Source organism: Drosophila miranda, assembly GCF_003369915.1.
Source record: "Drosophila miranda strain MSH22 chromosome Y unlocalized genomic scaffold, D.miranda_PacBio2.1 Contig_Y1_pilon, whole genome shotgun sequence".
Classification (NCBI taxonomy): Eukaryota; Metazoa; Arthropoda; class Insecta; order Diptera; family Drosophilidae; genus Drosophila; species Drosophila miranda.
This window is the reverse complement of record NW_022881603.1, coordinates 6,414,008-6,428,351: the sequence shown is the minus strand read 5'-3', so window position 1 is coordinate 6,428,351 and position 14,344 is coordinate 6,414,008. Positions and strand designations below refer to the sequence as shown.

Genomic DNA, 14,344 nt, shown 5'->3' with positions numbered 1-14,344 from the left:
ATAACGTTGTCGTCAAAGCTAACCAGGGGGAAACGGTCAGAATCCTCCCCAAAGACAGTGATACCTATAGAGCAATTGTGGATTGTTTCGATGCCATTGGAATAGAATTCCACACATACCAATTGCAGACTGAAAAGCCTCATAGAATTGTTGTAAGAGACCTACATCATAGCACCCTAAACAATGATATTACCGCCGATTTTAAAATGTTGGGACTCGAGGTCCTTCACATCCATAACCCAAGCTCAAGGACTAACAAGGACGAAAAACTTAATATTTTTTTCATTAATATTAAGCCTTGTGCAAAAATTAACGAAATTTACCAAGTCAAGACCCTTTGCCGCCAAAAAATAAGGATTTAAAGGATGCGAAAATCCACAGAGATTGCTCAATGTCGTCGATGCCAGGATTTCGGCCACACAGACAAATACTGCCGCCGACATCACAACTGTGCCAGATGCGGTGAAAATCACCAAACCTCACAATGCACACGCCCCCTAGATGCACAGCCAACCTGCATTCACTGCTCTGGAAGCCATATGGCCAGTTACAAAGGATGCCAATGGTATCAGGAGTTTCTACGCCGATCAATGGGCTCCGCAAAGAAGGCAATTAATACGAACAGGACGGGTCATGTCCCCTTAAATAATCAAGTGGCATATGCTTACTCTACCACACTTCCTGGAGACCAGCAACAGTTTCCTACCTTGCAGTCTAGTCACAAAAAGGGGGCTAATAGACCAACAATACAGCAGCAACAGCGAAATATTGTTCAGCAGCAACCTTTGGTAGGCACTAGAAGTAATACAGGAGCCTCCTATGCTGCCGTAGCAAATGGTAATTCAAATGCAATACCTGCTACACCTGCTCAGCGTCGTTTTCATAGTCTACAAGCGCATCAGCCACAAGGATTGAATAACCAGCAACAGAATTCATATGAAGTTCATGCACTGCTACAACAACAGCAGACAAAATTTCAACAATGGCAACAACAGCTCCAACAGCAGCAGCAGCAGCAGTTTCTTATGTGGCTACAGCAACAGCAGCAAGAACAGCAGCAGCATAATAGTCAAGCCAATCAACGCCTTGAAAAACTTGAAAAAATGGTTTTTGAATTGGCCAACACGATTAAGCAATGGGCTGGATCTAATCTTCAGCTCCAGAACAACGTTTCAGCATCTCAATGAACCCACTAAAGGTTCTCATCTGGAATGCTAACGGCATTTCAGGGAAAGCAAAAGAAGTTGAGCTCTTCGAGCACAAGAATAGCGTTGACATTCTTCTTTTGACGGAGATCAGAATTAAAAGAGGCGCAGCTGTAAAAATACATGGATATGCCTTCTATCCAGCCTTCAAGACATCGCGGAATAATAATAGCGTTGGTGGAGTTGCGGTTTTAGTTAAGACTTCGCTTCGTCATTTTCCACAAAGGGTCATTGAGACACGCAGCATGCAAATGTCAGCAGTAAAAGTAGCCACAGGACTGGGCGATGTGGAGTTCAGCGCCATTTACTGCCCTCCCAGAGTCAGGATTGAGGAAAGACATTACATCGATGCACTCCGTGATTGCGGGCAAAGGTATTTGGTTGGTGGTGACTGGAATGCCCGACACTGGCTGTGGGGAGACACTTACAATTCCCCTAGGGGGCGAGAGCTAGCGGAAGCCATCTCTGCTACTGGCGCTAAGATCCTTGCAACTGGATCACCAACCAGGTACCCATATGTACTCAATCACACGCCGTCCTGCATAGACTTCGCAGTACATCATGGTATTCCGGATTCTCGAACAACAATGAGTCAGAGCTGGGATCTGGACTCCGACCATCTGGCCTTAGTCATCAGCATTAAAACAGATGGCATTATAGAAAATCCAAGCCCTCATCTAGTCACCAAGCACACTGATCTTCTCGCATTTAGGCTACATTTGGAGAGGTCGATTCAACTGAACGTCACGCTAAACTCTGAGGAAGATATCGAGATGGCTGTAGATAACATCACAGAGAGTATACACATGGCTGCTGCTGCCTCAACGCCCTCGCATCCTCCGACAAGCGCCGCCTATGGAATAGTTCTTACAAGAGAGGCCAGAGAGCTTTTGTCACAAAAAAGGAGACTTCGCAGACGCGCAATCCGATCTCAAGACCCATGGGACCGAATTCTATGGAACCGGGCTGCCAAGCAACTTCGAAACACCCTGAGAGAACTTCGAAGCAACTTCTTTGAACAAAAGCTTGCTTCCATGGATTACACCGTGGATGCTGCTATTCGCTTTGGAAGACCACTAAGTCTCTTAAGAGACAACCGCTCAGACAGATTCCCATCCGGTGTCCCAACGGTGAACTTGCTAGAAACGAAGAAGAGCAGGCCAATTCGTTTGCACATCATTTAGGGGACAGGTTCACCCATTACCAATTCGCCACGGAGGCGCAGTACAAAGAGACAAAAGATAGTCTGCAAACACCTCTACAAATGGCCTTACCCATTAAACCAGCCAGGGCTGAGGATATTGTTGAAGTCATCAAGTCCCTACCGAGGAAGAAGGCTCCTGGCATTGACAGAGTGTGCAATTCCACAATGAAAGCATTGCCTACTCGGGCGATACTCTACATAGTGCTCATTTTTAACGCCATGTTAAGGATGCAGTTTTTCCCTAAGCAGTGGAAGATAGCAACAATCCTGATGATCCATAAGCCTGGAAAACCGGAGGACGACCCTGAGTCGTATCGACCAATAAGTCTTTTGTCTTCCTTATCTAAGGTATGGGAGAGGCTTCTTGCCAATCGTCTTGGTAGTATAATCAAGGAATGCCGTATCTTGCCGGATCACCAGTTTGGCTTTCGGGAGGGACACGGCACAGTGGAGCAAGTCCACAGATTGGCAGGACACATCCTACAGGCCTATGATGATCTAGAATACTGCAATGCAGTCTTCATTGATATGCAGCAAGCCTTCGATAGAGTTTGGCATATCGGCCTACTGAGCAAAATTAAAAAACTGTTCCCAGCACCATACTACGGTGTCCTACGATCATACTTGGAAGGACGTCAGTTTATGGTCAGGTTCAGGAACACACATTCAACACCTTGGCAAATGAGAGCTGGAGTTCCACAGGGCAGCGTCCTTGGCCCGCTGCTTTACTCTATCTATACTGCAGATCTACCCTCCCCAAGCGAGCAACATATGGAGGCCCCCCGTAAGGCTCTGCTTGCTACCTACGCGGACGATATAGCACTGCTCTACAGCTCCAAGTGCCGCCTTGAGGCAGCAGATGTCTCCAAGAGTACCTCTACTCTTTGGCAGCTTGGTGCAAAAGATGGAATTTAAAAGTCAACCCACTGAAGACCACCAATCCATGCTTCACCCTGAAAGCGCTCATAGACCACACCCCACCCATAAAGTTTGAAGGCGTAACTTTGGACCAACCAGAGCAAGCAAAGTATCTCGGTATCACCCTTGATAAGCGTCTTACTCTTGGTCCACACTTGAAAGCTACGGCTCGTAAATGTGGGCAAAGAATGCAGCAATTGCGGTGGCTGATTAACAGAAGAAGCACCATGTCACTGAGAGCCAAAAGAGCAGTTTATGTACACTGTGTAGCCCCGATCTGGCTCTTCGGGGTGCAGATTTGGGGTATAGCTGCCAAATCGAACTATAAACGGATACAGGTCTTGCAGAATCGCGCCATGAGGCAAATAACGAACTGCCCTTGGTACGTGCGCGGCTCCACCCTACATCGGGATTTGAATCTGCATACAGTAGAGGAGCAGATTGGAAGGCACACCAGCAGATACAGTGACAGGCTAATTAGACACCATAGTATGCTCGCCAGACGATTACTACCTGCCAGGCCTTTGAGGCGGTTGAAGAGATTGGGTTTTGCCAAAACTATTGGCCAACTCTAAGTTTCCCTCCCAATATTATAATATTATATTTTTTGTAAGTCCTCTCGCACTTAGCATTAGGTTTGGCTACCCCAATATTATTTACCAGTGATGTTAAGATACGTTATATGCAATGTACGGATTCAACGCTTAATAAAAAAAAATATAAAAAAAAAGTCTTAAGCAAACACACACTCACACACCTCAGACTCCGATAATGAAAATGACAACACAGATTTAAAGGTATTTGTCCCATTGCCGGGCTATGAGCGAGTGCTTCTCAGCCTCGGGTGGCCTATAACATTACCGAATTTGCCCTTCACGCTTGCGGTTAATGCTGATGATCGCAATCGTGGAGTAGATGCTGTGGGTAGTGGTGATATTTGTATGCACTCGCCAGCATATGGTAAGAGCCCCAAACACTTGATATTTGCAGTGATACAGATGGGCGTACGGTTTCACTTGTTTAGCCAACTCAATGGGCCATGCCAGAATATCAAACAATGGCCAAGACATCAGGCAATAATGTTTTAATTGCTTTACAATTTGAACAATTAAACTGTCTTTAGTCTTGGCATGGGGCATGGGGCATGGGGCATTTCATTTCATCAGGGGCTAATGGATCAGTTGATCATCACCAATTGAGACATCGAAATGTGGAAATTGCTCTGGACCATCGGCTTTATGGCCAGCTTCCTGCAGACGCAGCGTGCAGCAGCGGCCAACGTTTTGATAGTAAGTTACTCTGTACTTTGATCTAAAGACTTCACATTATCCACGTTTCAGCACCAGGGCTACTTCGTGCAGATGAGCCAAATGAACTGCGTGGGAAATCCCATATACTTAACCAATATAAACTGCAAGATTTTGCCGCCTCTGAACAGGACCATGGAAAGTTCTGTCGAACATCTGAAAAATCTTCCCACTTTGAGTGGTGCCCTCAGGGTATCGCTGCCCAATCCGAAAAAGGTATATACCCAGATATTCGATATCACCTTCGATGTGTGCAAAGTAATACGGGAACGCAAGCGGAAGATGCTGATTGATTTTTTGGTGAGCACTTTGGCCCGAAGCAGTAATGTGGTCATGCGATGTCCCTTTCCAAAGGTAGGACATGGAAGTTCAGCATCTCAGTTCTGTACTAAGTTCGACAATTCCAGGGTAATTACTACTCGAAGAACATATCGGTAACCGACCTGCCGCCCATGCTGACCGAGACCGATTTCATGGCCCATTTTGACATCTTCATACCCAAGGTCGCCGTCGTGATGAATGTAACACTCCGGGGTCATCTCTTTGACACTGCCAAGGAGAATGCCAGGAAAAAGAAATATCTATAATGCTTTCAATCTGCAGAGCATCTCAATAACAATTAAATTGCACATTCAGAACAAATTAATCGAGTCTTCAAAATCAATCTGATCTAACTGACCGACTGACTGGTTGATTGACTTGTTTCAGCGGTCATTCTATTCTTCACTTCCTGGTGGTATGCAGTGTCCCGCATAAGTAACGTTATCTGATCTGATGACCTGATCCTAATCTGCTTGAAATAATTAAATTTTGAGTTAATTATATTTTGAAGTGGCGCCACTAAGAGCCGATGGAAAAATTTGTCAAAACGGTTTGTTCGATGTGTCGTCAGGTGTCGCCACCAAACATGTAGTTAGAATGTAGATATTTTGGGGCTTCTCGCCCATCCCACCTGCGACTTTTCAAGAATTAACGAGGCTGTCGTTTGGTCCTGTGAGATACATTTGCATCTGTAAGATACATTTTTATCGACCCAAAACTATTTTATATTATGGAGAGATAAGTATAGACATTTGTTATTATTTGTCCACAATTTTGAAGATCCGGTTCGAATGGGATCATCCAGAATAACCCAAATCGTGGATCCTCCCCCATTTACCAACAAATCAGGGTTTTACGCAGAATTGATCGCTTTAATCGTTAGATAATTGCTGGAATATTATTCTATGCTATGGATATTTTATTATTGCAATATCTATCTAAAAATCTATGAATCAATGAGCTCACTAAATCATTCAGCCTTAGTTGGTTAGCAACTGACCAAGAGCGATGTTCTACAAGTGGTTAATCTTGGTAGCGATCCTCCTCATCACAGGCAGCGAGCCCAAGGTACGCATGAGGGTTATACCTAAGAGTGGTCTCTAACAAACTGAATATAATCATTTTCAACAGCACAGACGTCTGAGGTGGGATTGTTTTGATTGCCAAACAGGTCCACAATATGCAGACCATCAGAAATGCCAGATTGCGGACCTAAGGCATTGGAAGTTGAACTCTTGAATGTGGAAGTTAAGTTGCTGGAAGCAGTACCATCCGTTAGGACTTACATGAAAATATCCACCCGATTCAAGCAATCGGAAGCGTATCGGAAGTTCCTTGACATTTCCTTTGATGGCTGCCGCGTAATATCGGATTTGTCAAAAGGCACTACCATGATGGCTAAGATCTATAATGCCGTTGTCAAATTCAGTAATCAGCGAAAATGTCCCATAAAAAAGGTAGTTTAATTAATGGAGTAGCTTAAAACAAAGTGACATCTTTCCATGATTTCAGGGCTTCATTTACTATCACAACATAAGTATAGAGGAAGTTTTACCCTCGTTCCTGCCGGCAAGCAGTATTTTAGTAGAGGTCCACATTTTCCGTGCAAAGAAAACGTATTTGAATGTGACTCTAAGAGGAGACATTTCAGAAATATAAAAGAATCCTTACAATAAAATGCTGTCAAGTTCAGAACACAACTAAATTGGATTCCGACCTTTTCGTTTGTACTCGTGTCCATAAAGTGATCGGGAGATAAATACAGAACAGTATTCCACTTAAAAAACAATCACGAAAAATACATATTACTGAGCACAATTAACAAAACAATCATCCGCAACTGTTCACACTTATAAGCCGTGATTGGGCTTTGCAGCCAGACAGTACTAATTGTTCGGAGCCCGATCATGGCTAAATTTCACTGGCTGTTCTTGATCGTTTTTCTGCCCTACCATGGGAAAGCAGCAAAGGTATTCATAGCCAAAAATAAATTGGAAATATTGGAATCAACTCTTCGACAGATTTCGCCTTCTAAGAGTCGCCTGAGTCTGCAATGGAAAACCTTCAATTGCGCATCGAACCCACTCCATGTGAGCCGGCACAAATGTATCATCCTGGATAACGATAAGTCTCTGATTACCGTCGAAGTTGACTATCTTCAGGCTATATCTCAGCTCAATGCCACGTTCAAATTGTTTTTGCCTCGACCACCCTTCAAGGAATACCACAAAATTATCGATCTGAATGTCGACGTCTGTCAGTTCTCCAAAGGCCTGTATGGCCACAAGTTTATTGCGGTGATCGTGAAGTCGCTTGGCAAGAAGGCGAGCTCCCAGCTGAAGTGTCCCCGTCCAAAGGTGAGCCTCGATGCTAGCTTTTGCTGCTGATTTTGCCCTACAGCACTTATAATTTTTCTATAGGGCCTCTACTCATATCCCAATATAAGCATTGCCGATAATTTGCCAGGCTTTTTGCCAACAACCGATTTAAAGTCGAAATCAGTTTTCTATCACTTGACTCTTATATGTTAAATACGAGTCTCAGTGTTATACGATCCAGCCAAAACGAGGGGTAAATAAGGTAATTGAATGAAACTTAACTAATTGCTCAAGGAAAGAGATTCTCGATATGAAGAGGTGAAAGAATCTGAACGAATGCAGAGAAATAAACGAAAGCACTTTTGAAAAAGTGGTGTATTAAAGTTTAGGAATTAATTTGGTTCTGTATGGCCAGCCACTTGTCGCCTACGCTGTACGTGATCTTTATGTCAAGTACTGTGGACGAAACTGTCATCGCCATTCCTTACTAGAGCATTACTTACGATTCAAGCTCAAGATTCGCAGCATTGACAAGACATTTCACAACCACGAGCCTGGAAATTTATGGCCAGCATCGGGGCTCTGTAAACCAGTCGCTGTCTCAGCGGATGACACTCACACACCGACGGAGCCAGAGCCAGAGCCAGAGCCAAAACCCAAATGTCAAATGTTGTTCAAAAGAACAGCCACAAAAGCAGCAGCAGCAACAGCAACAGATCACGGCAAATGCTAAGAATGTAAGGGTAAAAATCGTTTGACATTTACAGCTGCCTGCCCCCTTTCGGATGTGGCAGATCCCAGTCTTGTGGTCAGTGTGTGAGTGGGGCAAATTTGGTGGGGGACTGCATTGGACAGCTAACCTCGCATAGCTTTCCTTTTCATTTTCTTTTTGGTCCGTGCCTGTGGCAGCATCAGCAGCATCAGCAGAAAAGTTGCACAACTTGGCGCGCCGATAAGTGACTCACCAGACGAGGAGGAGGCTTGGTTGCTGTGGCTGTAGCTGTTGCAGTTGCAGTTGCAGTTGTGGGTGCGGAAGATGGAGACGCCGACGTGGACAGACACAGAGCGGACGAGGGACGAGGCTTGGAGCACAGCGAAGAGGTCGTTTGTTGCAATAGGCGTCGGTGTTTTCTGCTTTTGGTTCGCCCGGTTTTTATACCCTCACCGAAAATCCTATAACTTTGGCGAACAGCTGCTTGCCACGCAAGGAAACCATCCGTTGTGGCACAATTTGTGGCGCATTAAAATATTTTATTTACATTCTCCTGAATATGGAACCAAGGGTATCTTCATAATCGATCCCCAAAGTCCGCTTTGACTTCATTTCTTTTTTCGGGTTTTCGCCGGCTCTCCGCCGGTTGTTTAACTCGCGGCGGCATTGTGTTGCAAGTGTTGGATCTCGATGATAGTTAAATTCATCTTTTTTCCTCGCATTGCTGCTGATTTGGATTCTCTTCCCCACAAATTTTTGCAGATTAACACAATTGTATGGCAACTAATTAACATTTGCGAAGACAAGAGAATACCAAGACCGACCCCGATGCGCCCCGCATTGAAGTCAATTATCGTCTTGCCTCACCTCACCGGCAAACACTTGAATTGTTACAACAATTTTCGTTTCAGTTCACTTGTGGTGTTGTTAGTATGTCACTCTCCTCACGGATGGCATCCCAATCCAAGCCATCCACGAATCGTCTGCAATTACAAGAATCCGAGTCCGAATACGAATCCGAATGTGAATCTGAATCCGAATCCGAAGCTGCGGAATCTCTGCGGCGCTTAAGATGCATATATCATGGGGCAAGAGCTGCAGAGAGCCCCGAGTAATCTGCATTTGGCAAAGACAACAACAAACGCAAAAAAAAAACTCGTTCTGGCTTGTTTCTAAATAACGACAGACAATCAGCAGACATTTGAGCTGTACCTATGTATGTCTGTACGTGCCACACAATCGAAATACATGCAACCGAAAACTCGACTTAGGTGTGGGCCAGAGTTGAGGCATCTCTAGATCTCAAAATACGAGTTCGGAGCGGAGTCTACTAGAGCCAATGGAACACCCTTTTTCCCTAAGAATTTTCCTCTAAGAATTTTCAAAAATTCTGTCTTTGATCGGTATGAGATGATCCCAAATATCAATTTCTACGGGTAATCCTTTAAATGGTAACTGTCGTCCAATAAAATGCCAAAACTCTGAATATGTTAAAGTTAAAGTTAAAACTTTGGTACTGTCTGTAATAAGAGCGACAATTGATTTTGTTTTTGATTTTAACATTTAAGCATCACTGAGCGTACAAACAACAATTACCCATCGGTTGGATCTGCTCAGTCGGACAACTATAGCAGCAGCAACAGCGACAAAGAGAGGAGGCCAGAGTCGGAGCGATTCGCCTATATAAGGCTTAAATAGGGCCGCGCTTGGCACAGTGTCTGACGGAGCTGCTTTCACTTGCCAGTCGTAGTGCCAGCCAAACGGGCGACAAATCGGTCCAACAAAAAATCACCAATCAGTGGATAAAAGACTCCCAACGAAATGAAAGTGCTTGTAAGTCCCGTGCCGTCCCCCTCCCCCAGACCTAGACACCGTCCCAGCCGCATCTGGGATTTGTGTGAACTGTGAACTATTAAACTGCAACTATCGTTTGCAGATACTCATCTCGATGCTTGCTCTGTCCTGCCACGGCCAGCATCAGCACCAGCATCATAACCAGCATCACAGCGCCAACAACATACCGCGGGACGAAAAGCCCGACCATCATCGCCACGAGGATCTGCGCGAGACGAGTACATGGATACCCATTCTCAATTACAACAAGGAACAGAGCGAGGACGGCAGCTACAAGACGGAGTACGAGACGGGCAACAACATCATCCACAAGGAGACGGGCTTCCTCAAGGACTTTGACACGAATCCAAATGGAGTCCTGGTCCAGCATGGCCAGTACTCGTACCAGTCACCGGAGGGCCAGCTGGTAAACGTTCAGTACACGGCCGATGAGAACGGCTTCCGTGCCACAGGCGACCACATACCCACCCCGCCCGCCATACCCGAGGAGATCCAGAAGGGACTGGACCAGATCTATGCTGGCATCAAGCTGCAGCAGGAACGACTCGAGCAGCGGGCCAAAACGGACCCAGACTTTGCCCGGAAGCTGGAGGAGCGTCGCGTTGCCAATCAAAATGGGCCATATATCGGTCTGCTCGAGAATCAATAGATGTGTGTTCTTCAGATTCCCCCATCCTTTCCACCCCCACCGAACTGATGATCCTGGAAACGTGCTGAAAACATTTGCTAAACATTACTAATCCGCCAACCAACATTCCCCGCCAGAACAACACCAACAACAATAAGACTGTGATTTCATTTGCAAATTCTTCCAAAGCTTCCCATTTGGAATCTGGAACCACTCTCCGCTCGGCAAGCTGTATCGACTAACATGAAATTTGCATAACTAAGCTCCACTTACAGAAACACACACGCACACGCACTCGAACTCATCGCATCGGGCACTCAATAAATTATAATTTTGTTAACGAGTGTGAAAGTTTTGCCGCTATAAAACAATAAAAGAAAATCTAACGTGTCCATTACGCCAAACCGACTTGATGATTTTCCCATTTTTCCCATTTCACTACGAGCCACTGCTCCTCCAGCATCCTCCATCCTCCACCCTCTCCATCCATCGTCTGGTGTCCATAATGCAGACGTGACAAAGCGTTTATGGGTCTTATTATTTTTTTTTTTAATTTTTCCTTATTTATTGTTATCTTTTTCGTTGCTGGTTTACTGTCTTTTTCGCAGATCGAGTTTCCTCTGTCAGTTTATTGATTTAATTTCATGCAGCGCAGGTTGAGCTTTTCCAATTTTCCATATTTCTACATCGACTGCCGTCGACTCTTCATCTTCTTCTAGTGCTGCTTGCTGTTGCACATACTGCTGCTTGATGTATGCATGGAAATTGTCTGTAGAGCGCCTCCGACTGGTTGCTGGTTGCATTGTTATGACAGTTTGCGAGATTGGGATTGGGAACGGGAATGGGAACGGGGAGAATCGAGCCGTACAGACGTAGTGGTCCATGAATGGGCTAGTGGCCCAACTCCAGCCGGTCTCTCCACTCAATCGGCGAATTATTTCATAAGCTCATGGCCCAAAACTATTTAACCGTTGGCCTTCGGTGAAAAGTAGCCCTTAGCCAAACAAGCAACAAGAAGAAACAAAAATAGCTGTCATCAACAGGCTACAAGAACAAACAGCAAACGGGCAAAAACCAGCTAAATCTTTTGTGCCACGAAACGGCAAGCGATTTGGCCACATATTTGCATAAGTGTACGCATACACCTGCGGTCAAAATATTGGTATGGCCAAAAAGCTCATCAGTAAAATAAAATAAAACCAAAAAGCCGTTTAGTTCTACAACAAGTATAAGGATGGGTTTGAAGAGCTCCATTTTATTATACCCGATACTCAAAATGAGTATTGGGGTATATTAGATTTGTGGTAAAAGTGGATGTGTGTAACGTCCAGAAGGAATCGTTTCCGACCCCATAAAGTATATATATTCTTGATCAGCATCAATAGCCGAGTCGATTGAGCCATGTCTGTCTGTCCGTCTGTCCGTCTGTCCGTCCGTCCGTCTGTCCGTCTGTCCGTCCCTTTCAGCGCCTAGTGCTCAAAGACTATAAGAGCTAGAGCAACGATGTTTTGGATCCAGACTTCTGTGATATGTCACTGCTACAAAAATATTTCAAAACTTCGCCCCGCCCACTTCCGCCCCCACAAAGGACGAAAATCTGTGGCATCCACATTTTTAAAGATACGATAAAACCAAAAACGCAGAATCGTAGAGGATGACTATATGTTCTAGAGTGTAAAATCTGAACCAGATCGTATAATGAGTATAGCCAGAATCAAGAAAACAATTTCATTCTTTCTCGCTCTGTCTCTCTCTAACACACAGGTTTCATGGTCGGCTTTGCCAATTGCAAAATATGAGTTCAAGGATCTCAGAACCTATAAGAGCCAGAGCAACCAAATTTGGTATCCACACTCCTGTGATATCGGACCTTGACCGTTTCGTGTCCAAATTTCGCCACACCCCCTTCCGCCCCCGCAAAGGACGAAAATCTGGGGCATCCACAAATCTCAGAGACTATTAAGGCTAGAGTAACCAAATTTGGTATCCGCACTCCTGTTAGATCTCACTATAAAACGTATATCTCAAAATTTCACCCCACCCCCTTCCGTCCCCACAAAAGACGAAAATCTGTTGCATCCACAATATTGAGGATACGAGAAAACTAAAAACGCAGAATCATAGATTATGACCATATCTATCAGACTGCTGAATCTGGATCAGATCGGATCATTTTTATTCCCAAAAGGAACAAATCAATTTGCACTGGCTACGCAGCGCCCGACGTCACGCTCAGACTGATTTTCTGTCTCTCTCGCACGCACTCTTTGTCGTGTCGTTTAATATTTCGCGGCGTCTGCCGGAGGAGAGCCATACTGACTAAGTATCGGGTATAACTGTAGAGTTGCGGTGTCCGCAGCAACTCACAACGTTTTTCCTCGTTATCATCTAATGTTTGTATGATTTAATATAGTATTCTATGGCTAATAATTTAACTTTGATTAAATTTGGTGCAATTATTTAGAAGCCTTGGAAGGTGCTACTACTATAAGAAGACAAACTAAATATATTCGTGTTTAGAACGTGTCAATCACAATAGTTTTAACCATAAAACTATTCAGATAAGATCAAGCAATACTTATAATGCTTTGAGTTTTCTATTAAGAGTTATTCAAAATTTCAACAAGTTCTACAAACCACCTTTTATAGTCGTCAAACTGTCGTATGGTAAGTGTTAAGAAATATGGAGAGTCCACCAAAAAATAAATCAATTCCGCTGCATTTTCACCGCCATGGCAGGCAAAGCATAGACCCCAAAAGCAAAACTCCAAAGACTGTTTATTCGCCATTAAGTTTCAACGCTCTTGCGCATAATTAAAATTGAAAACGAGGGGGAACGTTGTGAGTTGCTGCGGAGACCGCAACTCTACAGTTATACCCGATACTAAGTCAGTATGGCTCTCCTCCGGCAGTTTGCAAATTGATTTGTTCCTTTTGGCTATAAAAATGATCTGATCTGATCCAGATTCAGCAATCTGATATATATGATCATTATCTATGATTCTGCGTTTTTAGTTTTCTCGTATCCTCAATATTGTGGATGCAACAGATTTTCGTCCTTTGTGGGGCGGAAGGGGGTGGGGCGAAATTTTGAGATATACGTTTTATAGTGAGATCTAACAGGAGTGCGGATACCAAATTTGGTTACTCTTGCCTTAATAGTCTCTGAGATTTGTGAATATCCCCAGATTTTCATCCTTTGTGGGGGCGGAAGGGGGTGTGGCGAAATTTTGAAACAAACTCGTCTCGGTCCGATATATTAGGAGTGTGGACCCAAAATTGGGTGCTCTAGCTTTTATATCACAGAAGTCTGGATACAAAACATCGTTGCTCTCGCTCTTATAGTCTTTGAGCACTAGGCGCTGAAGGGGACGGACAGACGGACAGACGGACGGACGGACAGACGGACAGACAGACATGGCTCAATCGACTCGGCTATTGATGCTGATCAAGAATATATATACTTTATGGGGTCGGAAACGATTCCTTTTCGACGTTACACACATCCACTTTTACCACAAATCTAATTAATATACCCCAATACTCATTTTGAGTATCGGGTATAAAAATTGAAAAAAAAATAAGTTTAACAATGGAAAAATTTCTATGGCCTGTGGTTAGAAAGAATCTTTCTTCTCGGTTTCTGTCTGACCAGCGCTTGGGCTTTGAATTGATTTGGCCAACGTCAGTTGCCGTTTAGAAGCCGTCGCGTGCAGATCACAACTCATCGTCTACGGGAAACCCGAAGATATTGGGGAAAAGAGGAACAGAGGTACCTGGAGAATCTATAAGGGGCGGACAGGTGTGCGTCGGTTGGTCGAATTCGCGGGAGCGAAGAGGTACCGAGAAGAGGTAGCGGTACCCCTACAAGTGTGGA

At 44.5% G+C, this 14,344-nt stretch overlaps 4 protein-coding genes across 4 annotated transcripts; all 4 read left to right on the top strand.

Annotated features, from left to right (window-relative positions):
* Nucleotides 1-4,535: 4,535 nt before the first annotated feature.
* LOC108157995 lies at nucleotides 4,536-5,221 on the top strand. Its single transcript, XM_017290138.2, has 3 exons — nucleotides 4,536-4,616; nucleotides 4,668-4,988; nucleotides 5,042-5,221. Exons 1-3 carry the CDS (start codon nucleotides 4,536-4,538, stop codon nucleotides 5,219-5,221), a joined length of 582 nt encoding a protein of 193 aa, XP_017145627.2.
* Nucleotides 5,222-5,963: 742 nt separating this feature from the next.
* On the top strand, nucleotides 5,964-6,614 carry LOC108157996. The gene is given in 4 exon segments (XM_033395452.1): nucleotides 5,964-6,023; nucleotides 6,087-6,182; nucleotides 6,185-6,412; nucleotides 6,468-6,614. Coding segments are annotated over 4 exon segments (531 nt in total).
* A 242-nt stretch (nucleotides 6,615-6,856) lies between these two features.
* LOC117190371 lies at nucleotides 6,857-7,342 on the top strand. The gene is made up of 2 exons (XM_033395451.1): nucleotides 6,857-6,925; nucleotides 6,977-7,342. The coding sequence occupies exons 1-2, from the start codon at nucleotides 6,863-6,865 to the stop codon at nucleotides 7,340-7,342; spliced, it is 429 nt and encodes a 142-aa protein (XP_033251342.1). The 5' UTR covers nucleotides 6,857-6,862.
* Nucleotides 7,343-9,693: 2,351 nt separating this feature from the next.
* On the top strand, nucleotides 9,694-10,725 carry LOC117191323 (endocuticle structural glycoprotein ABD-4-like). Its single transcript, XM_033396223.1, has 2 exons — nucleotides 9,694-9,818; nucleotides 9,922-10,725. The coding sequence occupies exons 1-2, from the start codon at nucleotides 9,807-9,809 to the stop codon at nucleotides 10,486-10,488; spliced, it is 579 nt and encodes a 192-aa protein (XP_033252114.1). The 5' UTR covers nucleotides 9,694-9,806; the 3' UTR covers nucleotides 10,489-10,725.
* The last annotated feature ends 3,619 nt before the right edge of the window (nucleotides 10,726-14,344 follow it).